The following is a 27,064-nucleotide window of genomic DNA, read 5'->3' on the forward strand; positions in this document are numbered from 1 at the left end:
GCACCTAGAGCCTGTGCTCGGCAACGAGAGAAGCCACCGCAACAGGAAGCCCGCGCACTGCAACAAAGAGCAGCCCCTGCTCGCCACAACTAGAGAAAGCCCGTGTACAGCAACGAGGACCCAACGCAGCTAAAAATAAATAAATAAAAGACAGGGAAGCAAAAATTCCCACTGTATCCTTCTAACATAGGACTGGACAAGGCTTTACTTTTTTTTTAAACAAAAAAATACTTTAAAACACTGGCACAAAACATTGTCCAAAAATTGTGGTGGAAACTGCCCTATATTTAATTTTTAATATAATTTCTGAAGCAAACATAACTGTCTTCTAATTATATTAATCATCATTATACACAGTGGAGAGCTAGGCAACAAAAATATAAGAAAGATTTGATCTCAGAAGCTGGAAACACTGGCAGAAAGGAAATGAAAAAAATTAGCTCTGAGAAAGAAGGGTTTCTAGACAGTCAGGAGTAAGGGTTCTTGGCATTTCACTAACCCCAAAGTATCACAGGAGAATAATCATATGGATCTGCTTTTCTCAGCCAAAGGGAAATACGGTTACTTTTTATCCAAGGAAAGAGAGCTTAAACTTAGGCAATGAATAGGCCTGGCGCTGGAAGGAGACGAATTTTAAGTGTGAAAAAAAGGGCTCTTCCTGACTCCTAAGGTTGACTTGGGCAGGCCCCAGGAGGTGCAGTAATAGATCGATCCAAACCTCGGAAGGGAACAAGGATCCCCTCGGAAGGGAACGTGGATTCTCCCTTCAAAAAAGAGTTGAAGGTGGCCAGAGACAAAAGCGAGAACTTAGAGGGTCACCGACACTACATTCAAACCCATGTTCAGTCATCAGGGTACTGGCAGAAGCTTGTCTCCAGACCAGAAAGCTGAACAAGATCTCTGACAGACCCTACTAAGGTAGAGAACAGGAAAAGTACATCACAACCTGATTAGGTCACCATCGCCAAGACTCAGAGGCCAAAACTGTTCTTAAAGTTCCCAAAGATGTATGATAAAGAGCTACTGTATCAATTCGTCATGATGTTTTTCATCCTGTGGAGTTTGCTAATCAGGCAATCGTTACTCAAATACTTGATACCAAAGAATACTTACTTGGGTTGTCCCCAGTCTTGACACAGGTAGCAGTTTTCTATGCTGACAATAATGCCATTGCCTGGGAAGTGGCGAAAGATCAGCCTTGGGAGGCTGTGGGACTGGACCTCCAAAAGGGGCCCAGGTCTTTGGCCTATTCTCTCAAGGGCTGAGGATGATCCAGATCCATGTTGTCTTCCTAGAAGAAACTATTGTGTAGGTCTGAGATGCCCAGAGAAACTTTTCTCTGAATGCAATGATAGGCACTTGCTGCATACAGCTGGGGTTACCTGCTCAATTACCAGAGAAATTGGTAGTTATGGTAAAGATATGAATGCTTCCTGGTCAAAAAGGGATGTACTAAGTATACACATGTAATATGTCATGTTTGCTTTGGGTAAAAAAAAACATGATATTCAAACAAAAACCACTCTTTTGCACACAGGTGTGAACTAGGATTAATAATCCATTTGCAATTACAACACAAAGCAATGAACCTTTCTAGAAGTCTTAGGAGAAGTTTATGATGGTCTTAAGGTTATGGTTTGTTTCAATAACAAATTTCAAACCCTTAAATGGTGCAAAAAGAACTAACATCCTAACTGTAACCAGATTTTATATTATCCAGAGAAGAGAAGCTGGTTGAAATATCCTTAAAAACACCATGATTTTTAAAAGAGCAAATTGTAATTTTCCTAAATATCAAGAGGGCAAGAAATGAGAAACAGCCATGTGGTTTGAAAACTCTCTATTTAGAGGAAAGAGAAATTGGTACCAGATTCTGAGGGAAGGATTAAGGCTGTTTCCTCTGTCAGGGCCAGTAAGGAAGCAATATAAATAACAGTAGGATATGAAGACCGTAAAAACAGTAAGGAAAAAAACTGCATACGGTGGACTTGTAAAGCACTCAATGACACTTACTTGCAACAGAGATGCAGGAAAATTACAATAGAGGACAAATCAAGAGTATGTCTGGCATCAGAATTTCCCAAACGAAGGATAAAGTGAATTATTAATATCCACCCTGGGCATCAATTCTGCCATCACTTCCATCCATCAATATTTCCTTGCCCTTGTATTGGTACCAATCACTAATGAGAAACTGAAGCATCTCATCCCTTCAACTTGGAACCTAGAGGAAAAGAGGCTGCTGAGGTCTTCCAAGTTCAATCACCTGAGCTAGGTTTCCACAAAGTGGTTTTGGGCCAAATACCCAGTAAATTTTAAAGTACTCCTTCCCCTGGCTTTGTCCTTCAAGTACCTCTCTCCCTTGGTGACCTTGCAGATGAGGATTTGGCTATTTAGGGTCCTGGTTATTAAACTGTTTTTAAAGGAAGAAAGAAGAAACATCAGAAGAAGGAATTTTCAAGGAATAACATCCAAATGAAATTGGCTGGGCCCTGAACAGTGGAACCACTAGTTATCTAAGCAGGCCACAAAAACAAAAGGAACCTGGGTGCCCTCAGGTCAGCAGTGAGGTGGGGCAGTGAGGAAGCAGTAACCTCTTCATTCAGATAGAATTTCAAAGTCGGGAAGTCCTTCTGAATGAGTAGTACTTGGCACCAGAAAGCGACACAGGCTTTTAGAAAGTGCTCGCTGCCCGAGATCACTACCTCATCAGCAGTGAAGACACAGGGTGATCCTTATGCAGTCACTTCCTGAAATCACCTCCAGCTTTCTTCAGGATGTCAGAGAACTGTGCTCACCAGTCCCTATCACAGGGTGTCTGCTGAACATCCTCCTTTAGTAATCTTCTGGCATTTCTTCTAGTCTTTCGTGGGGACTGTGCCAGAAACTTCTTCCTGATTAAAAAACCCTCATAATCTAGTTGGCCTAACCAGGTCAATGTTTTCCATTTCATAACATACATAAAAATCAATCTGGCTAGAAAACATATTCCCTGCACTTAAAACCTCCTAGAAATCTATACATTGAAATATCCCAATTTTCATTGCTACTTTCCCTTAAGTTTTCCAGACTGCAGTCAGGTAGGGCCCTTGGTCACAGCTCTTCGCCTATGTGTTTGCAATTGCTTTTCTCAGTATCCAGGGGACCCATGGCTTAAATTTTGATCAGAGAAAATAAGACTGGCTTTTTAAAAAGTTTACAATCAAAACACTTTGTAAAGATAATCTACTTATCAAATTTAAGGTGATCTATTCACCACTAAGGATGAAATGTACCGAGTCAAAATTAAAGCAAAATCCAGGGTAAAACAAAGTGCTTTTTTTTGTAAGGACTTTAGTTTGGTTTAATTATGTTCGTATCAACCACAGGGTGGGATTGGGCTCATCACAGGAAATTTCAAGGTTAGCTATCAACACAATGCAAAACCCATTAGGAAATGACAACAGCAACCACTGACCACACAAATCACCAGCAGCATTTCTGTCCCCTCCTCACAAACAGCAGCTGGAAGCCTGTCAAAGATCCCCCTTTCCTAAAAGCTGCCACAGGTTAGAAATTGGAAAGATACCAACTGTATTGTGTGATTAATTCTGTAGCACAGAGAGAATTCCAATATTTAAAACAATCTACTAAAATAAAACGTCGGAGAGCAGTCCAGTACTCACCTTTTTCATGAACACAAACTGAGAGTTTCTTAACACCATCAACCAGAGCATTCTGCGTGTTGCCATGTCCATCTTCTGAGTCGCTGTCATCAAACTGAGCCTCTATAATGACATCAGGACTATCATTATAGCCTTTCGGGGACTGTTGCAGGAGATGGCTTCCACAGAGCTCCTCAGGGAGATCTGATTCATAGGCACCTTCTGTTTCTTTGTCATTGCTCTCTGGTTTAATTACCTGAAGAAAAGAGAAAAGTTCTGCTAAATCACTGGAGGGAAAAATGGGAAAGTGCAGATTTTTCTTTTTTCATTTTACTTTCCTAAGGAAAAAAACTGCACATTCAGAAGCACTGGACACTCACCATGTAGTCTGAAAAAGAATCTTTATTTTCCAGATGCACAGATTACCTTACGACCAATCCAGCACTTCAAGGTGCCCAAGATTAATGTTATATCCACTTCTCATTTTTCTGATGTATATTTTCATCCTCTCTCCCACAAAGGCCCTGAATACCAGAAGTACCACACTGCTTCACAAAGTGTCCATCACATGGGACCAACTAGTATGCTGGGAAATGATAAAAGAACTCAACATAGTTTGTCACTGTGTTCCCAAATGAAACCACAAGAATGTAAGATGAAATAGAAAAAAAATTAAGTGTGAACAAGAGTTTATAAAATGTTCCCATAAAAAATATAAACCCTTAATTCTCCATTTTGAGGCCTGAGATCAGTATAGAAAGCACACAACTGATAGACATTTACACTAGAAATAAGAATGAGCATTACACAATATGTCAAAAATTTTCAATTTAACAAAAATGAAGCAAATAGGAGAAAAGAATCCACTACTAATCCATTCAACGAGTTAGTCACATGACACTCATATGACAGTACCCTTTGATTTCTATGGGCACAATATTAACATACACCAGTGTTATTTAGTCACTGAAAAAGAAAAAGGTGACCCTATATGTAAATTTGTCCATCTACATTAGCAAAAAAGACAGCAGATTTTGTAGGTCCTAGATGTTACTTAGAACACCATATCCTTCTAATAATCTATTTCTGGATGAGAAATCTATGTGCAATTTAAACAGATAATCAAGATGTGATCATACATACGTGTGTGTGTATATGAATTTGATCACTATAGGTAGCACATTCGTTTCATTCTTTCAAACAAATGCTGGAAGGCCAGCCTCATGCCAGGCAGCCTCAAGAGGCCTACATTCTAGTGAGGAGACAGATAGTGAACAAGTACTCATTCAACAAATCGTATGGAGTAACTTTCACGGTGCAAGGCACTGTTCTAGGTGGCAAGGATGCAGCAGTGTACACAATCAAAAGTCTAATAGTGATAAGTGCTAGTGAAAAAAATATATAATATGAAAATGCTGGTTATTGGAAACTGAGGCTAGTTTACCAGTAGGGTGGTTAGGGAGGATGCCTCCTGGATGAAGCGACATTTGAGCAGAGACCTGAATGAAGTGAGTGAACTTCTAGTAGTTTCTCTATGTGCTTATAATTGAGATGTCTAACGTTTTTCTGAGTTTAACTCTGAGGTTTCAAATTAGATGCCTGCTTTCAACAAACCAGATTAATGTTCAAATTAGATCACACAAAGGTCATGCTTAATGAAAGAGCTTCATTTTATACAATGCACAAAAAGTTATTAAAAAAGAAATCTTTCTCCAAACATTATAATGTCACAGACTCCAATTAACATAACTGTCCCCAATGAATATTATAATATCCACCCAGAAAATCAAAGTAACATATTACAAAGATATTCACACAATCAGAATACAGACTCTAAAAATATATTCCCAAAGTTTTAAAATATCTGACTTCATGAAAATGTGATAACAGAAATCTGACTCTTGTCAGATTCACTGATTTATTCATTTGTTCATTCATCAATTTGTTCATTATTTCCACATTTGTTCATTATTTCCAAACAAACAAGGCTCCTTTTCTTTAACAGTTAAAAAAAAAAGTTCAACTGGCTAAGCCAGAAATCTCTAAAAAGATTCCCCTTAGGCCCCTTCCTGCATGAGAACATAAGAGTGAAGCAACAACTAAGTTTTAAATTAATATACAATTACAAAACCAGCTCTCCTGCACTTCTGCCTTAAAACATGAATCCTGGTTTCATACCTGACCCAAAATATATCATTCAAAAAACAGAGAATTGGAGCCTGTGCTCCGCAACGGGAGAGGCCACAACAGTGAGAGGCCTGCGCACCGCAAAAAAAAAAAAAAAAAAAAAAAAAAAACAGAGAATTCACTGACAAATTAGAGAAGGAAAAGAAACCTGACATCACTCAAATCAGCAAATCCATTCAATTTCCTTAAATGTGCCGAGCAAATTCAATAACATTTAGGAAGATCTGCCCCTGACCATCCTCAAAGAATTAACACAACCTTGGGCACTGCCAGAACAGCCCAAAGCACAGGCAGGAGGTACGTGTGCATACACTACATCTAAAGCACGGTGGCTACAACACAATCACTGGTCTACTGTTCTTTTTTACGTGTCATCCCATACAAACTTTATTCCAGAAAGAAGAGAGCTGGAGGCAGGGGTGAAAGAAAACAAGTGACATGCTACAGTTAGAATATAAGGTAAAATGTAGTCTTCCGGAAAGATGTTAAACAAAGGTTCCAGGCCTTTACTTTCTATTATGTATTTATTTCTTCTGCTAACAGTTTCAGAAAGGATTTGGTCCCCACAGACCAAGGAGAAAATATTAGAGGGTAACCAGAATTCTGACTTTATAAAATTTGAAGGCTCGGGCTTCCCTGGTGGCGCAGTGGTTGAGAGTCCGCCTGCTGATGCAGGGGACACAGGTTCGTGCCCCGGTCCAGGAAGATCCCACATGCCGCTGAGCGGCTAGGCCCGTGAGCCATGGCCGCTGAGTCTGAGCGTCCAGAGCCTGTGCTCCGCAACGGGAGAGGCCACAACAGTGAGCACATTTCAAAACCAACCCAGTTCTGATTTTATGATAATCTCCATGGTTTAGATTAGCTATACTCAAGAATTAGTGTTTTAGGCACTAAATTCACTTTTGAGTTACTAAAGCAGAGAATGCTGTATGGTAGCAGGGTTTAATGTATAAATCAAGTCATTCAAAACTGTATAATTAAAATATAAATTAATACATTGCATCTTTAAGTATTTTCATTCTATTTTTGTTATCGCAGTACAAACAAGAATAAAATAAATGTTACGGGGAAAAAAGATCACCTTAAAGTCATAGGATACAAAAGGCACTCTAAAACTGTTCCATATCACATATTGGTTAAGAATGAGGGTTGTGGAACTCCTTCGAGAAATGGCTAATTTAAGTCTAGAAAAGGAAACAAACAAGATGAAACTGGGGACTTCCCTGGTGGCGCAGTGGTTAAGAATCCGCCTGCCGTGCTCGCTTCGGCAGCACATATACTAAAATTGGAACGATACAGAGAAGATTAGCATGGCCCCTGCGCAAGGATGACACGCAAATTTGTGAAGCGTTCCATATTTTTTACTCCAATAAAGATGTTAATAAATAAATAAATAAATAAACAAATAAAAAGAAAAATCACTAAAGCACTGAAAGTTATTGGAGTTATAGGATGCTACGGCCATTTTCATTGTTAATGAAATGTCAGCCATAATGTTGAATAAAAATGTACTGGATTAAAAATTTTAAGTGTATAGAAAAAAAAAAAAGAATCCGCCTGCCAACGCAGGGGTCACAGTTTTGATCCCTGGTCCGGGAAGATCCCACATGCCATGGAGCAACTAAGCCCGTGCCCCACAGCCGCTGAAGCCCGCACGCCTCGAGCCCGTGCTCCACAACAAGAGAAGCCACAGCAATGAGAAGCCCGCGCACCAAAACAAAGAGTAGCCCCCGCTCGCCACAACTAGATGCAGCCACAAATAAATAAACAAACAATCAAACAAACTACAAAAAAAAAAAAAAGGACCTGGAAGATCTTGTCATATGGGAAAAACAAGGAAGCTCTCACAAGCTACGAGAGCCTCATCTAAAGGACTCAGGAATCATCATGAAAGGGCTCTCTCTGGTCAACCTCAGAAAATTCTAAACATTTATCCTACCTTTCCTATATAAAATGTACCTCAGGTTAGCCAAACAGTTGATGAGGTAAAATTCTTCTTTATAGAAGAGTTTCAGCTAACTAAGAAGGAAGGACTTAAAGACTTTCATTATCACTAGTCTGATATCCCTACTGAAATGACGGAGGCAGAAGATGATCATCAATGGTTACTAAATGCTGATGGGGATGGAGTTTTATAATAGATGGACCAGAGCAGCAATACCTGAACCCACTGATTAATACAAATATCATAAAAAGAGAAAGAACCAAAGTACTTCCTGATGTACTATAATTAGGAAGTAAATACTATACTGATGTATGTATTATAATTAGGAAGTAAATACCACCATCTGTGAAGTATTTTCCCCTAACTTGAACTTAAATCTGACCTGATATAGGTAACAGAGGAAGTTAAACACCACTAGGGAGAGGATCCATTTACACTCACTCCCTAGATGATTTCATCCAGTCTCATGGCTTTAGATCTCTCTGTATGCTATTAACTCCAAAAATTAAATGCCTCGCCTCAACCCTTCCCCCAAATTCCAGACACATATCCAATTGCCTACTTGACATCTTCATTTGGATGTCAGCTGGTGCCTCAAACAGGAGAACCCTTGGTCCCCACCTGAACCCATTCCTCTCCCAGCACTGCCTCTCTCGGCAGATGGCACCGAACTGGGGCATCACCCTTGACTCTCTCCTTCTCACACCCCACATCCAATCTATCAAGAAAGTCTTCCGGTAAAATATATCTTCTTGTCATTTCCACTGTTACTATAAAAATCCAAGCAACCTTTATCTCCTTGCAGAACTACTGTAATAACTGGTCTCCTGACTTCTATTTTGAACCAAAGGAACTAGAGTGATTTTTTTTTTTTTTTTTTTTTTTTTTGGCTGCGTTGGGTCTTCGTTGCTGCGGGCAGACTTTCTCTAGTTGCGGCAAGCGGGGGCTACTCTTCATTGCGGTGCGTGGGCTTCAGCAGTTGTGGTGTGCAGGCTTCAGTAGTTGTGGCTCATGCGCTCTAGATTGCAGCCTCAGTAGTTGTGGCACACGGGTTTAGGTACTCCACGGCATGTGGGATCCTCCCAGACCAGGGCTCAAACCTGTGTCCCCTGCATTGGCAGGCGGATTCTTAACCACTGCGCCACCAGGGAAGCCTTAGAGTGATCTTTTTAAAACAAATCAGATCATGTCATTCTCGCAATAGCTTCCCAACATCCTTCCATCACCATGCCACAAGGTCTTGTCAAATCTGGCCCATATCTATTTTTGCATTCTCATTTTCTACAACTTCTTCCTCTGCAAATTACACTCCAATCCTAGAGATCTTCTTGCTATTCATAGAATACTAAAATCTTCCATCTTGAGATTTTTACATTTGCTGTTCCCTCTATCTGGAAAACTCCTTGCCCAGCTATTCATAGGGATTGCTCTCTTCATTTTGTTTAGGTCTCTGCTCAAATATCCTCCTCTCAAAGAGGCATTCCCTGATCACATTAACTAAAACAGCCTCACCTCGCTGTTATGACTCTATCTTCTTACCCTGCTTTATTTCTCATCACTGCACTTATCACTACCTGACAATATATTATATACTTACCTGACAATATATTATATACTTTCTGGCTCCCAACTAGGATGTGGGAAGATATTTTATTCACTGCTATATTCTAAGAGTTAGGAATAGCATTTAGTAGTCACTCAAATATATGTTGAATGAATGAACAGCAACTAAGTAGGAAATGACCTGTTCAGAGTCTATCTTCCCTGATAAATACAAACTCCATAAAGTCACATTATATACTCAAGTCTCATCTGAATGAATAAAGAACCAGAGATGGCATACTGTATCTAACATTTCCACACATCTAAAATCTACCCATCTCTCAAGACCTAGTCCAAATGCCTTGGATTTTCTATGACCCAGAATCCACCACATAGTCTTCTCAGCTCCTCCTCATGCCCTGCTACCTGCCCCAGACCAGAGTAATTTCTTCCTTTTCTAAAGCCCCAAAGCAATTTATACATACCTCTTCTATGGCACTTCTCATTTTTTTTCACTACGCTAGTGTTATCTATGTATGTGATTTACCTCATTTGTTAAGACTGTTTGCTCACCAATAATATATCTCTGTATATTCTATGGCAACTTGCATAATCAATCTAGGTGCTCAATATTTGATGAATAAACATTATTTGATGGATAAAAGGGTAGAAAAATGAAAAAAGGAATATAAAAGACTATCAGGATGCAAGAGAGTTTTCAGAACAGTTTCCAGACACACGAATATGTGGATTAGAAAGTAGAAGCCCAATTTTCCCTGGGTCTGTAAAGTAAGAGGCCTTCCTCTGTGGGACTGACCTTGAAAAAGTTGAAAAGTCTAGCTCAGTGGTTCTCAGTTTTGAAGTTTAGCAGATCCTGCTGAGAATCAGATGAAAGCTATAACTCCTTCCTCCACAGAAAAATGCACATCTACAAGTAGACAGAGAGTACTCTATAAGAATTTAAGAGTAAGGAGAGTAAAAAGTCTGGTGCTGGAGGCTACCAGTTCAGGCTGGTCAGTATTTTGGAGAGCTCTGGGCTCGGAGTGAAAGGAGGGAGGCCTCAGGAAAATGGATATATTACTGACCTGGTTAACTGAGGACTTTAAAACTTCCTCTGGTTTCCTCCACAGACCTGAGAGAGAGAGGCAGCTGACTGCACTTATTATTCTGAGTGCACGCTGCAACTGGGATTATTTCTCCCTTGGAGATTTAGTCTAGTCTCTGGAGGACAGGACAGAAACAGATTAGTGAGGGAACCAAATCGCTGGGTCATACAGAACTTTTTCACTCTCAAGTCTTATTCCATGAACGGGATAGGATGAGCATCACAAAACCCTGCTAATAAAAATAAACAGTGAAAATGCAAACACACACACACACAGAAATGTTTGTCAGATATACCCCGAAGTTAGTTTTACCATGGATACATCTGTAATCTACTTATTGTCTCCTTTTGGAAGGTGAAATTGGGCGACAGAGTGGTGTGGCAGTGTAATGAAGGGAAAAGGTGATCCCCTTTCTCCAACAGGCTGCCATCTCTGGCGGATGGAGAGCAGTAATGTGGCCTCTTTAGTGGTACTTGGGAGGAACCCTGAAAACCATTAGGGATGAAACTGAGAGGACGCTATTAGAAGCTTACCACTGAAAGGAATAGGCCTATGCCCAGAATCTTGAGCTCTGAGACACAGAGAGGAAGAGATACACCTTTTGGAAAAGGAGGGTGGGTGTAGCATGACTTCTGTACTTTAAGGGGAACCCTGTGTTAGCAAAGGAATAGCAAAATGCCTTATAGAATATCCCTAATTGGAAGACAAGAACACTTGCTAAATCAGAGACATGATGCAACCATGTGAATGGAAAATGTCTAAGGAAGACGCTAATCTAAAAGGCTGGCAGAATTTTAGAAAATAATATTTGAGAAAATATATAGGGAAATACATTTTAAACATAACGAAAAAGCACCGCCATGAAAGAAGATAGTGATAAATTCAACTCCATTAAAATTAAATTTTTCCTTTTATCCTAAAATAATGTAAAAGAAATTTTAAAAGATAAGCCATAGAAGTACTCATATCCAGAATATATAAAGAACTGCTATAGATCAATGAAAGACAATCCAATAGAGAAATGGGGAAAAGGCTTAAAAGGCACTTAATAAAATAGTGAATCTTTATTGCCAAATAGACAAAAAAGATGGAAAGCTGCTCAGCCTCGTTTGTCATCAGAGAAATGCAAATTAAAACCACAGTGAGATATCACCACAAACCCATGGGCAGGCAAAAACTAAAAATCCTGACAATACCAAATGTCAGCAAGAATGTACAGCGATACTTTGCTGGTATAAATGTAAACTGGTCCAGCCCTTTGTGAAACAGATCAAGACTGTGAGGGAAAGCAGAAGACAGATCTACTCAACTCCCGCCCTGGCTTATTCCACTACACCGCCCTGCATCCCTCAGGATTTTGACAGGTGAACACAGGAAAAGGAGACTAAGATGGGAAAGGACACATATGCAAAAGCAAGGAGATAAGAAAATACAAATTTTCCCTCAGGAAAGGCAAGTAGTAGTGAAAATGTACAGTAAGAATGAGAAAAGAGGATGAAGAAGCAAACATGAAGAGCACCGAATGCCAAGTTAATGAGTCTGATCTTTACTGTAAAGTTAGTAAAGTGAGGAGTAGGGAAAAGTGGTTTTAAGAGAAGGAACTGTAATCAACACACCTGGGTTTGCATCATGGCTCTGCTGCTTAGTAGCTATGCCACTTTGGCAAAGCTATGTAATCTCTTTGAATCTCAGTTTCACTATAATTAAAATGGGGACAAGAGTACCCAGTATCATAAGATTATTGTGGAACTGAGATAATATATGAAAAGCTCTTAGCACAGGTGCCAGGAACAAAGTTGTAAGTGAATCTGTATAGAAGGAAACAAATTTAGTCTTTAGAACCAGGAAGTCCAAGGTGATGGGGAACATCCAGGTGGTAGCTGGAAATGTAGATCAGGAGATGGGAAGAGTGTATTGGAGGACAGAAATCCAGATTAGGAAGTTAACCACAATGGTTCAGCGAAGGCCAAGCTTCTCTGAAAAGAGAAGCTGAGAACTCTAGAGCACTGAGAAAAGACTCAAAGGGGGTTTCACAAGGAATAGGAGTTAGTGAAGCAGAGAGAATTTAAATATAATTATGGACACGTTAAACACTAAGACTTCTATTATCACTCTTCACATTCATATTGCACTATCTTCCCTGTGCTTTACACACATTAACTAATTTGATCTACACAACAACCCTGGGTGATACACAGGAGAATAATTATCTCCATCTCACAGGAAAAAACAGGTTCAGACATGTCACAATCCCACAGCTACTAAATAGCAGAGCTGTGACATGACCACAGATCTAGGGCTCTAAGTCCAGCTCTCAGTCCTGAACACTCACTCCTATGGGAGATTTCCTGCAAACAGATTCAGAGTGAGCTTTGCATGTACATCTCCCACCACTAACACCCACTGCATGAAATACCTCTGCATCTTTTGCCTGCCTGGCGAATACTCAATCAAAATTCAAGATCCAGCTCTTCTGTGACTGCTTCTCTGACTAAACTCCCCCGTCTCTTAAGAAATGTTGTTTCCTTCCTTTGTTCACTACTATTCCTTACCTATTGTTTCATTATAAGTTTGTTGATCAAGTTATATTCCATCTATTTGTTCACATATTTCTCTCTTCCACCAGAAAGCAAACCATACCACATTCATTTTTTATATTCCCCAGAGGCTCCCAAAATGCTTGGCATATAAAACATGCTCAATAAATATTAGTTTCCTCTTCTTTTCTTCTGATGAGAATGAGAAAGACTTGAATTGGCTGTAAAAGAAGAATTCTAAAAAAAATTACAAGAAATAAATAACTACCAAGCAGCAAGAGCCAGCTAAATTCAGATGCTTATCTACATGATAACTGCATGATACTGCACTGCCCTCCACTACTACACTGTCTGGAAACCAGGGACGAGCCACCAGTTATTTAATCAGAGTTGAAACTTATCACCATAAAAAGCAAATATAAGTGCACATGCAAATGAATAAAACTGGCAGACATTTAAATAAATGCATTTTCCTAAAATAATTCTAGACCTTCATATCTAAATTATAACTCCAGTTTCAATATGGACCCAAATGTAACCATAAAGTTCACTGTCACCAATTTAAAACAACATTTTTAGCTAGAAAAATCATGAATGCCTGAAGACGAGAAAGCCAAAACGTGAGCACGGCTTCCAGGGATGTTTCCTGATTTCTGTAGAGTGTGAAGTACCAATCTGTCCCTTAGAAGGAGTGTGGGGGGATGTCTACACTGAGCTGTAAATCAGATCAACTGCAAAGAGCAACTCAAACTCAACAGAGTCAAGAAACCGGTCACTTTAAAACTCAATTAGTTTTTTTCTTCTCCCTCCTTTTATAATTAATATAATGTATTTCAAAACTGGGGAGCAAGAGTACCTGTAACCAATTTAAATGGAATCGTAAATAAAAATGCCAAGTAACATTACCAAACTCCAAGCATGAAACATTTCATAGTCTCCCTGTGTACTGATACAAAAAACCCTTCCTTGAACATAAAAGCCATCTTTGAAGAGTGCTATTTTAAATCTCATAAAGACAACAAGTCTATATTAGCACTGGAAAATTCTGTTCCAAGCAAATAAATTCTATGACATTCCCCTGGGGCAGGGGTTGCTATCAACTTGGTAAAATGGAGCTTCTCCAAAAAGATTTACATATGCCTATGTCCACAGGCACTTTCTGCTGAAAGGGCTGTTTACAACAGTGTCAGCTGAAGGCTTTGTGCACAGGAGATAATGCCCTGCCTATCCCACTACCTGAGCCTCTGATTCAGAGCTAATGCATGTCATGAAGTCCACCTAGGAGCCGCTAGGCTCCGTTTCTTGGCTTCTCCGGCTAGGCTTAAGTGACAGCACTCACTTGCCACACATGTTTTAACAAACTTTCAAATCCCTTAATGGCATGCTTGGGACAAAGTATAATACACTGTTCAGGAAATACCTTGGAGCCAAGAAAAGCAATTGATATTTCCACAGGGAGTTCCTGACAAGGCTTGCCAATAAGCTTCTTTCATTTTAAAACATGACCATGGATACTATCATTTTAAAGACATATTACAGACGTTCTTAAAGGTATATATGTTAATTGGGAACTTTGTTTGCCTATGGTAGTTAATCCAAGAGTGCCTTTTATTTAGTTAACAGGAGTAGAACAAACTATCCCCATTCTTCCCAGTTATTCAGGCCAAAAATTTTGTTATCCTTATCAGTGGATCAATTCCTCCCTCCCTCCTCCCCCACCCCCCAATCACATCCATCAGCTCATCCTATCGCTCTATCTTCATTGCCACCATGGCCACCACCCTGGTTCAGGTTCCATCACCTCTCACCTGGATACAGGCAAGAGCCTTGTAAGGGGGCTGCTCCTACTCTTCTCCTCTTTCCATCTATTCCCAACACAGCAGTCAGAGTGAGCCTATGAAATCTAAGTCATATCATGTCAATTCTCTGCTCTAAATCCTGCAAGGCTTTCTGCCTCCATCAGAGCTTAAAACCCAAATCCTGACAGATGCACAGGCCCTACCTGATCTCTGCCCCCACCCTGTGGTCCTGCTGACTTCATCTCCAACTACTCCCCACCTCAGCATCTTTGCTATCCCTTGAACACGTTAGGCATGTATTCACTGTTCCCCAAGATCTTCCCAAGGACAGCTCCCTCACTTCCTTCACTTCTTACTCAGAGTCACCTTCTCAAGGCAGCCTATTTAAAATCTCAACCCCACCCCAAATTCATATCTCCCTTATTTTACTTATTTTTCCTCTTCAGTACCTACCACTATTGAGCATGGTATTTTATTTACATTATTATGTCTTCCCCAGTGAAACACAAGCTCCATGAAAGTGGGGACTTTTTCTCCTGTTTGTTCACTGTTATATTCCCAATACTTAACATAGCACCTAACACAATGTCTCCGGCACAATTCCGTCCTAATGTGCTACTATCACCTTAAACTCAAACCATCAAACACCACTCTAGTCCTTCCCCTCAAAGCACTTCCCCTTCCTGTTCTCTTTTTTATTAACACCATGACCACTTTCTTCCAGGCCTTTCAAACTCAAAACCTCACAACCATATTTGACTCTTTCTACTGCCAAACATACTGCTTCACCAAATCCTTCACTTGTCTTTTTACAAGAGCTCTTATATTTCCACAAATTCCCTGGTATTCTCAGGACCACCCTACAAACTTCCAGGAAAAAAAAGATCTGATTAAACTACCTTTTTACTCAAAATTTTTGATGGATTTCTCTTCCCTGGAGAAACTAATTCTCTGTTCTTTGGCTTATCATTCAAAGACCTTGACCTTCTCAATGTCCACTGACCTTTTTTAACCATTTTAATCTTATCTGCCAGTTCCTTCCATTATACACCATTCACAAGCCACTGCAAACTCTTTCCTGGCTTAGATCACACCAACTCAAAAATAGGCTTCTAACAACTTAGAACAGCAGGATCTGTCTCCCTTTTTCTATTTATCTGTGAGTACAATAAGGAAAACCATATAACTCCCTTATTAAATTGTTTGATTCTTTTTAAAAAATATTTTAAGAAAGAAAGGAAACAGGGCTCTTGGAGAAATGATCAGTATCTGCCAAGGAGCCCTCTGTGCAGAGCAGGCCTGGACTGAAGGAGAGGAAGAGTGCAGACGTCTAATGAGTCTGGCTTTAGGTTCTCTGGACACTGTTCCAAAGAGACCACGGGACTTGAAACAGAATTATGGGTGTCTTTTAACACACACCCTCTCTCCTTTTCTGCACGGCCACCACAAGAAACTAACTAACCACAACTTCACCCTGATACAACCAAGCCTCTGTGCCTAGTCACCAAAGAGAGTAAGAAGCAGGCATACTTCCCCTAGAGGAGAGACAATTCACAGAACACAGCAGATTCCAACTAGAATAATCTCCATAGCAAGGTATTATGTACTTTGATGCTAGAAATGAGCAGAGGTGGGGAAGAGAATTTGGCAAATATCACACCAAGTTCTGAAACTCAGGAACAAATAAAGTCAGGCAAGAGGGTGGCTAGAAAGAAACCTGGGTAAGCAAGCCCTAGGGGAGAGTTCCCAAGAGAGAGAAGAACTGACAGAAGAACTTCCAAGAACAGAGTTCATGGAAGGAATAGACAATTATTGAGATTTAGTGAAAGAATACATACATTTACATGTAACTTTGTATGCAGTGACTGCTTTTCTCTTAACCTTACTCTTTATTGTATTTTGACTTAAGTCTCTAACACATACTCAGTGTATTAATAATGAGTGTTTTAGCTGCAAGAGACAAAAACTAACTTGAATTGGCTGATTAGCTTACATAAGTAACGGATTAGCTTACATAATTGAGTCAATCTGATCATATTGAGAGGCCCATCTGATATTTGCAGAGGGAGGGAGTGATAGGGGGGTGGCGGGGCACTCTCAGATTTCCTCAATATTAGCTCCAAAACCAGGGCAGCCTCTCTCTTCATGTGTCAAAAAGGATTCCAGGAGCTTCAGAATATATCCCATCCTCTTACAGACCACAGTGGGAAAAAAGAGAGGAAGTCTTGCCCAGGTGTTCTGCAAAAAAATCTCAGGACTAGGCTGCTGGGGTTGATTTTGGTCACATGCCCAGTCCTGAATCCATCTCTGTAGCAAGGAGGTCGACTAGACGGTACTCCCCTGCATCTGAGGAATGTGGCCAGTTCTTCAATCCTAGCAAAGAACAAAGCTGAAGTCTCCTTAGAAAGGCTCAAAGTGGGGTTCTTTTGAAAGATAATTCTTTGTATTTTTATTCATAGTAGAAGCCTACTAGTAATAATTTCCACCTGTTTCCATGAATCAACGATCATTCCCCTTTTAAATCACAACCATTTCTGACACGGAGTCAAAGCAAGAATGTTAACATCATTCAGGAAAGAAAACAACCTAAAAAGTTTGAACAACATGCTCATGGATGTAGAGCACATGTCAAATAAAGATTATTTGTATTTGAAGTTTTTACATGTATAGAGACTTAGCTGCAGTACCCGACCTCAGATTCCTTCACATCACACCATCTGTAGCAAAATGAATTTCATATCCTTGAGACACACTTCAATATGCTGGACCACACTGAAAAATAAGCTCAATTTTTAGACCATTCCAGAAAACCAGACAGTATACAATAAAAATTTTTCAGAGCAAGGGATATTCAGGACCATTAATGTAAGGGTCACAGTTCCAGAGCCTAAGGATGTTCCATATAGCCAATTTACTAATAACAGATTAACCACAATTATCTGAAAAGTCAGCCAACACTTGAACTACCACACTCATGTACCGATAATAAAAACTGAAACCACATTTGATTAGTGGTTGCTGGCACACTATAAGCTGTGTGCCTATTGCTAGATTTTTTAAATAGATTTAAGGTATGGTCAACTCTAAAAAATGTACTTGTATCTGCAACCATCCTTTCCTTCTTCCCACCTCAAACCACAGATAGAGTGATCCAGCTTTGGATACTATTTCTTGCCTTGAGGGCTTTGCTCATTGGGTAGTACCTTCTCCCCCACTATTTCACTGCCCCCTCCTTCTACATGATAAACTTTCTCATGTCATCATACAGATGTTCTCTATCATTTCTCATCTTTGAAAACATTTTCATAAAACTGAAGTAGCTATACTAACATCACACAAAGTGGAATTCAAGAAAAAAAAGTATTACAGGGGTCAAAGAGGATCATTTCATGTTAATAAAAGAGTCAATGCATTAACAAGATATAATGACTGTAAATGTACATGCACCTAATAAAAAAAGCTTCAAACCAGATGAAGCGAAAACTGACAAAAGTAAAGGGAGAAATAAACAAATCCTCGATCATAAATATTTATCAAATAAGTAATAAAACTAGACAAAAAAACAGTAACACAGAAGATCTGAAATAAATAAATAAATGTATATATACACACACACATATATATCTCAGAGGTCCTTATCCATAGTACATGACGTCTTACAATTCATTAACACAAAGACAAACTAATTAAAAAATGGGTTAAAGACTTACACAGACACCTCAGAAAATACTAAATATATATAAATGGCCAATGAGCATACACACAAAAAATGTTCAGTATCATTTTCTCATCAGGAAAATGCAAAACAAAAGATAACAAACAACTACAACAACAAAAAGTAATATTACTATCTGCCCACAAGAATGGTTAAAATACTACTACTATATTCTGGTAAGGAAGTGGAGAAACAGAATCTCTCATACATTTTTAATGGTAGTGAAAAATGGTACAACTACTTTGGAAAACAGCTTTATGATTTTTTATAAAGACAAACATATGTTTACCATATGACCCAGCAATTCCACTTCTAGGCATTTGACCAAGAGAAATAAAAACATATGTTCATACAAAGACATGTACAGCAACATTCATAGCAGTTTTATTCTTAATGGTCAAAAGTTGAAAATAATCCAAACGTCCTTCAGCTGGTGGATGGGTAAACAAACTCTGGGACATCAAAACAATGGAATACTATTTAGCAACACTAAACAACATGGATGAATCTCAAATGCATTATGCTAATAGAAAAAGGCCAGACTCAAAATAATTCCATTTATATGACATTCCACAAAAGACAAATCCATAGGGACATAAAACAGATTAGTGGTTGGCAGGGGCTGTGGGGTAAAGGGAAGTGTTGGCTAAAAAGAGACACAAGGGAATTTGTGGGTAGGACGGAACTGTTTTCCATCTTGACTGTGGTAGAGGTTACACATAGCTATACATGCTTTAAAATTCATAGAACTGAATGCTAAAAAGGGTAAATTTTACTATATGCTAATATGTGAACCAAATAAATCTCTTTGCACCCAAGCCAAACAAGCTCAGCATCTATATACAGTGGGGAGCAAAAACTCAATTAAAACATTGAAAGTATGAGCCAAAGTTATCAACTGAAAATACCAAATATTTTTCATTCTGACAAAATTTAAAATCCAATAAACATTTATTAAAATCTTATAATGTGCAAGGCATCTATTAGGCATTAAATAACTCCTCCGCACAGTGAGGTGACACTTAATAGTTAACAAAATACTTTCAAAAATATCATCAGTAGTATTGGCCTACTGGTACCTGGAAGTAAGTAGGACCCACAGAGCACATTCCCAAATACCTTTAAGCAGAAGTAAATGTCATTTGAATGGCATAAGCTCCAACCAAAGGAATGACTGCTTCCTGCTGAGATGACCAAGAAGGGCTTAGAAAGATGATGGTTAACAGCATGGGTCAAGAGGATGGATATTATGAAAAAGATGATATAGAAAAAGTCCAGGAAGTAGGCATGCTTGAGGAACAAGTAGACAGATGTAGTTAGAGCTGGACACTTCTGAAAAGTCACACACACACACAAATCCAAAAGGAAGACTGAGCTCTTCCTTGCCGAAGACAGCCTTGAATGTCATCCATAGTACCTTAGTTAAAATGCACATGCATGCGCACACAGTTTATTTCTTTTTTTCTCAACTTGGTACTTAAAAGAAAGATAGCCATCAAGACAAATATCAAGATAGAAATGATATGGACTTCCCTGGCGGTCCAGTGGTTAAGACTCTGCGCTTCCACTGCAGGGGGCAGGGGTTCAATTCCTGGTCAGGGAACTAAGATCCTACGTGCCACGTGGCACAGCCAGAAAAAAAAGGATAGAAATGATACAATACTCTATACACGGGAAGAGCCGAGGTTCTTGTACACCAAGTGCCACTGATTAACCGGCTCTAGGATTCCATGTAAAAAAGCTAGAACTCCCAACTTTAAAAGAACACAAGCTCAAAAATAATACGGTACAATGATGGGGAATCACAGCCTGAGTGAGGAGGCACGGATTGAAGCCTGAGTAAGAAAGCTGACCTAGTAGAATAGCAGGCAATGTCAGCATATCGGTTACAAACAGGGATGAGCAAATAAGTAAATATGTGGACAATGAGAGCCAGGTTTCTCATCATTAAAGAAGAGAGTGACAAATACCGAAAGGGGGAAACTATAATGAACCCTGTGGTGTTGCACTGGAATTGGAGCTTTTAGTGTAAACTCACAGTTTTCAAGATAGGTAGGTAGGCAGGGAGCTACCTAGTCAGATAGACAGACAGACACAGAGATATAAGTAAATACTCATATTTCTTAGCTCTCTTCATTGAGAAGGCTTGGGAGCATCTGGATTTATGCACTAAAAGGTACCAGGACTTCTTAGAAAATGGATAATTTCTTGGCCAACACAGGGAAAGATGAGGCTGGAACATCTCCAGAATATAAAGTGTTCAAAGGATGACAAGAACGTGTCAAAATGACACAGGAACCAACTTAGGGGGCGTCCACTGGCCAAATCTGGGGCAATGGAGCAAAATTAGGATAGTAACAGATTACTCCTCTGGAAAATTACATAATCTACTCTTCCCCCAAAAAGGCATCTCTATACTAAATACATCCACTTCTCAGGAACTGTGAATTCAAACACTTGCTCGATGGTACGTAGTGCCCTTCTCTCACTTTAAGATATCCACTATCACTTCCATATCATTGGGTCATGACAGCATGAGCACCTGTCTCTCCCTATAATAAGCCACCTAAACTTGGACCAGACAAGGATGGAGAAGTGGCCTCTCAGCACAGATGACTCCAGAGAAAGCAACATGCTTCAATCGCTGAAGCCAAGGCAGGCTTTCCTTTACCTCAGCACACCCGGAGCTGGAGGCCCCAGCAGGTGGACAAGAGGACCCTACGAACCTAAAGCAAATCTCCTAAGATCTTTGAATAAGCATTGATAAGTGCATTTGTGTAAGGAAGTTGTTTTCAGAGCAAAAACTAACGTGTTTCTGCTCTTGATCCTGTTGTTCTTTTTACCTTGTTCGGCCCTGAGTATGGTACAGCATCATTACTTCAGACAATAAGGTGGGGCAGACTTTCACTAATGAGGCAGTTCCTTCTCCACCATGGAGACTATATTTCTGAACAACTGTACATAATCCAATATCATTTTCAATTCATATTTCACATAAAGTCATATTTCATTTCAAACCAACAAGACCTCAAATGTTCCCTATGGGCTCTATGCACAGAACTGTACTTCCAAGGTTCAGAAGTTGACACAACAGAGGAGGCTATTGTGAATTCTAAGACCAGTTTGGCTACCACATATAAAATTATCCCTGGAGGAAATCTGCTTATGTGATTTAGCTTTGAAGAAGAAGTAGGGAAAAAAAAAGAAAAAGAAAAAGAAACCTGGCCAAGCTGTAAAGTGCAGTAGAAGTGTATGTGCACATGTATTCACAACAGTGTAAGAGCAAGGAGCTTATCTGCATTGTGGTCAACCTTCTTTTCAAGTTAAGACCTACCCAAAGCTTTGGAAAGAACGTTACATTAACAAGAGGCTCTCCAGCTTCACTGTGTAAGTCTCCAGTCACGTAAGAAACATGTTTTTGCTTTCCCGTTAGTACTTCCTTCCTTGCTTTGCAGACAGCTAAGCTCAGGTACCAAACAGAAAGCTATTTTTCAACAAGTGCGGCCCAAAGGGATCTCTTTGGGGTTACGTAGTCACTGACGGCCCAAATACTACTTTCAAAATCAGCTGTTAAAATCTGGTATTAAAAGAATTACTCTAAAGTCATCTAGATTTGGGGCTTACACTGGGTTAAGTGGTGCTATTATTTGGATACTTAAGCCAATGGTGAGTCTTCTGATGGCAAAGTAATATTTTTTTAACCAAAATTTTCTAAAAGCACAGGGTTAGAAATATAATTTTCATACTCTTTTATTTGAATCATTTTAAAAGCTGTCATCTTTCCCCCACTTTGGTAGAAGCATAAAAAATGAGCTCAATTTAAGCTGGTACTGCCATATAACCTCACAGTTTATGCCACTGCAAAAATTCTTCTGAAAATTACCCTGGGCAGAGATTTTTGTATACAAAGTATCAGCCAAGAACAAATTTTTATAGCTGACTTCTAAACCCTTTAAAATTGCATTTTATAATGGAAATACTGAGAGATGCTTTACCCTTAAAGCACTATTTTAATATTTCTAGCTTTTCCAGAATACAATACTATGAACTCAGGACCAGAGATGTTAAACAGAAGAAGCCATAAGTTATAAAGCTATTTTTAAAAAAATAGGCACAAATAAAAATGTTTTATGGATCAAACATGTTTACATGCATTTACCTGCCATACCTATTACATTTCATTTTCAAATGCTTTCCTAAACCATTTAGTTAGTATTTCTATCTGTGGACATTTTATCCCAAAGTTTCTTTGTGATCAATGATTGACTTCAACCTGGCTTTATACTCTTTCAACCATACAGAGTCCAGTTCCTGTTTCCACACTTGGGAAAAGTAGGGATATTATCTAACTTCATATTGTTTCAAGGAAGAGGAAGGCTGTAAACCAGCATGAGTCTTAGAAAACTTGGAACAGCAGGAAGCCATTTCTGGGAAGTAAGTACCCAAAACAAAGAAAATCTGTGACAAGGACATCCCAGGGCACAGCATAAACACAGGCATAGTAGACATTTGTGGCTAAATGAATTTCTCCCCTACACCTCCCTACTATCTTCAATATCAGCTTATACCTCTAATTAGAAACAGAGAAATTTACCCACTCTCAGTATCCTCCATCCTGATCCAAACTGCATCCACAACATAACCAAACGATGTGCACTTATATCCTCTGGATTCCAAAAAGCCTGTGATATGAAGAAACAGTCACAGAGGTAGAGACTTCAAGAACTAAGATACTGGATTTGCTGTTCAATACATAACTTGAAGCACATCACACTACTTCTAACTTGAAACATGTAGTTCCCTCACCTTTAAAATAAGGAAGTTATACACCACATTAACAAAATGAAAAATAAAAATCATATGATCATCTCAATAGATACAGAAAAAGCACTTGACAAAATTCAATATCCATTTATGATAAAAACTCTCAACAGAGTGAGTATAGAGGGAATGTACCTCAACATAATAAAGGCTGTATGTGACAAGCCCACAGCTAACATCATATTCAACAGTGAAAAGGTGAAATTTTTCCTCTAAGATAAGAAACAAAACAAGCAAGCTCCCTCTTAGCACTTTAATTCAACATAGTATTGAAGTCCTAGCCAGAGCAATTACGAAAGAAAAAGAAATAAAAGGCAACCAAATTGGAAAGGAAGAAGTAGAACTATCTCTACTTGCAGATGATATATTATATATAGAAAACCCTGAAGACACCGCCAAAAAACTGTTAAAACTAATAAATAAATTCAGTGAAATTGCAGGATACAAAATCCAAATACAAAAATCTGTTTCATTTCTATACATTACATAACAAACTATCAGAGAAATTTAAAAAACACTCTTATATACAACTGCATCAAAAAGAACAAGGGCTTCCCTGGTGGCACAGTGGTTGAGAGTCCGCCTGCCGGTGCAGGGGACACGGGTTCGTGCCCCGGTCCGGGAAGATCCCACATGCCGCGGAGCTGCTGGGCCTGTGAGCCATGGCCGCTGAGCCTGAGCATCCGGAGCCTGTGCTCCGCAACGGGAGAGGCCACAACAGTGAGAGGCCCGCGTACCGCAAAAAAAAAAAAAAAAGAGAGAACAAAATACCTAGGAATGAATTTAACCAAGGAAGTGAAAGACTTGTACACTGAAAACTATAAGATGCTAATGAATGAAACTGAAGAAGATACAAATAATTATAAAGATATTGGGTGCTCATGAACTGGAAGAAATAATATTGTTAAAATGTCCACACCATGCAAAGCAATTTACAGATTCAACTGAATCCCTATCAAAATCCAATGGCAGGGCTTCCCTGGTGGCGCAGTGGTTGAGAGTCTGCCTGCCGATGCAGGGGACACGGGTTCGTGCCCCGATCCCGGAAGATCCCACATGCCGCGGAGCGGCTGGGCCCGCGAGCCATGGCCGCGGAGCCTGTGTGTCCGGAGCCTGTGCTCCGCAACGGGAGAGGTCACAGCAGTGAGAGGCCCGCGTACAGCAAAAAAAAAAAAAAAAAATCCAATGGCAGTTTTACAAATTAAAACCACAATGAGATATCATCTCACACCTGTCAGAATAGCTATAATCAAAAAAAGACCACAAATAACAAATGTTGGTGAGGATGTAGAAAAAGGGGAACACTTTTGGTGGGAATGTAAATTGGTGCAGCCACTGTGGAAAATAGTATGGAGGGTTCTTGAAAAACTAAAAATAGCATTACCATATGATCCAGCAATTCCATTTCTGGATATTCATCCGAAAAAAACAAAACCACTAATTCGAAAAGATACATACACCCAATGTTCTTAGCAGCACTATTTACAATTGCCAAGATATGGAAGCAACGTAAGTATCCATCAACAGATGAGTGGATAAAGATGTGTGTGGTATATATACATACACACAAACACACACAATGGAATACTACTTAACCATAAAAAAGAATGAAAATTTGCCATTTATAACAATACGGATGGACCTGGAGAGTATTATGCTAAGTGAAATAAGCCAGAGAAAGACAAATACTGTACGATATCACTTATATGTGGAATATAAAAAATAAAACAAACTAGTGAATATAGCAAAAAAGAAACAGACTCAGAGATACAGAGAACAAATTAGTGGTTACCAGTGGGGAGAGGGAAGGGGGAAGGGGAAATATAGGAATAGGGGATTAAGAAGTACAAACTACTCGGGCTTCCCTGGTGGCGCAGTGGTTGAGAGTCCACCTGCCGATGCAGGGGACACGGGTTCGTGCCCTGGTCCGGGAATATCCCACATGCTGCAGAGCGGCTGGGCCCGTGAGCCATGGCCGCTGAGCCTGTGCATCCGGAGCCTGTGCTCCACAACGGGAGAGGCCACAACAGTGAGAAGCCCGCGTACGGCAAAAAAAAAAAAAAGAAAAAAAAAAGTACAAACTACTATGTATAAAATAAGCTACAAGGATATATTGTACAACATAGGGAATAGAGCCAATATTTTATAATAACTATATATGGAATATAACCTTCAAGAATTGTGAATCACTCCATTGTACACGTGAAACTTACATAATATTGTACATCAACTGTACTTCAATGAAAAAAATTCCAGTGGCATTTTTCACAGAAAGAGAACAATCCTAAAATTTGTATGGAACCAAAAATGATCTTAAATAGCCCAAGCAATATTGAGAAATAAGAACGAAGCTGGAGGCATCTGACTCCCTGATTTCCAACTATATTGCAAAGTTATAGTCATCACAACAGCATGGCATTGGTATAAAAATAGACAGAATAGATCAACGGAACAGAACAGCAAGCCCAGAAATAAATCAGGTATATGTAGTCAATTAATTTACAACAAATGAGCAATGTGAAAAGGATTGTCTCTTCAATAAATGGTGTTGGGAAAACTGAACATCCACAAACTGAAGAATAAAACTGGACCCCTATCTTATATCATACCCAAAATCAACTCAAAATGGATTAAAGACTTGAATGTAAGACCTGGAACAAAAAAACTCCTAGAAGAAAACATGTGGGCTTCCCTGGTGGCGCAGTGGTTGAGGGTCCTCCTGCCGATGCAGGGGACACGGGTTCATGCCCCGGTCTGGGAGGATCCCACATGCCGCGGAGCGGCTAGGCCCATGAGCCATGGCCGCTGAGCCTGCACGTCCGGAGCCTGTGCTCCACAACGGGAGAAGCCACGGCAGTGAGAGGCCCGCGTACCACAAAAAAAAAAAGAAAGAAAAAGAAAACGTGTGGGCTTCCCTGGTGGCGCAGTGGTTGAGAGTCCGCCTGCCGATGCAGGGGACGCAGGTTCATGCCCCGGTTCAGGAAGATCCCACGTGTCGCAGAGTGGCTAGGCCCATGAGCCATGGCCACTGAGCCTGCGGGTCAGGAGCCTGTGCTCTGCAACAGGAGAGGCCACAACAGTGAGAGGCCCACGTACCGCAAAAAAAAAAAAAAAAAAAAACATGTAAGTGCCTTGACATCAGTCTTGGTGATGATTTTTTGGATCTGACTTCAAAAGAAAAGGTGACAAAAGCAATAAACAAGCAAATAAACAAGTGGGACTACATCCAACTAAAAATCTTCTGGACAGCAAAGGAAATCATCAACAAAATGAAAAGGCAACCCATTGAATGGAAAAAAATATTTGCAAATCATATATCTGATAAGGGATTGATATCCAAAATAAATAAAGAACTCATACAACTCAAATGCAAAAAAACAAACAATCCAATTAAAAAAATAGGCAGAGGGTCTGAAGAGACACTTTTCCAAAGAAGACATACAGATGGCCATCAAGTACATGAAAAGATGTTTAACAACTCTAAGCATCAGGGAAATGCAAATCAAAACCACAATTAGACATCACCTCACAGCTGCTAGAATGGCTATTATCAAAAAGACAACAAATAACAAGTGTTGGCAAGGATGTGGAGAAAAGAGAACCCTCGTGCACTACTGGTAGGAATGTAAACTGGAAAACAGCATGGAGCTTCCTCAAAAAATTAAAACTAGAACTACCACATGATCCAGCAATTCTACTTCTGGGTATTTATCTAAAGAAAATGAAAACACTAATTTGAAAAGATATATGTTCACTGCAGCATTATTT

General features: G+C 39.6%; 1 protein-coding gene and 1 non-coding gene across 6 annotated transcripts in view; one reads left to right on the plus strand and one right to left on the minus strand.

Annotated features, from left to right (window-relative positions):
- DIS3L2 (DIS3 like 3'-5' exoribonuclease 2) overlaps positions 1-27,064 on the minus strand; it is a 375,400-nt gene that overhangs the window by 246,183 nt on the left and 102,153 nt on the right. For all 5 annotated transcript variants that reach the window (XM_060107077.1, XM_060107078.1, XM_060107079.1 and 2 more), the window contains one exon: positions 3,666-3,900. In XM_060107077.1, coding sequence (XP_059963060.1) covers positions 3,666-3,900 — 235 coding nt within the window. The remainder of the gene's footprint in view (positions 1-3,665; positions 3,901-27,064) is intronic.
- LOC132495551 (U6 spliceosomal RNA) lies at positions 7,087-7,193 on the plus strand. The gene has a single exon (XR_009533281.1). It is a non-coding gene; the product is annotated as a U6 spliceosomal RNA (small nuclear RNA).

This window comes from Mesoplodon densirostris, chromosome 8, assembly GCF_025265405.1.
Source record: "Mesoplodon densirostris isolate mMesDen1 chromosome 8, mMesDen1 primary haplotype, whole genome shotgun sequence".
NCBI classification, from domain to species: Eukaryota; Metazoa; Chordata; class Mammalia; order Artiodactyla; family Ziphiidae; genus Mesoplodon; species Mesoplodon densirostris.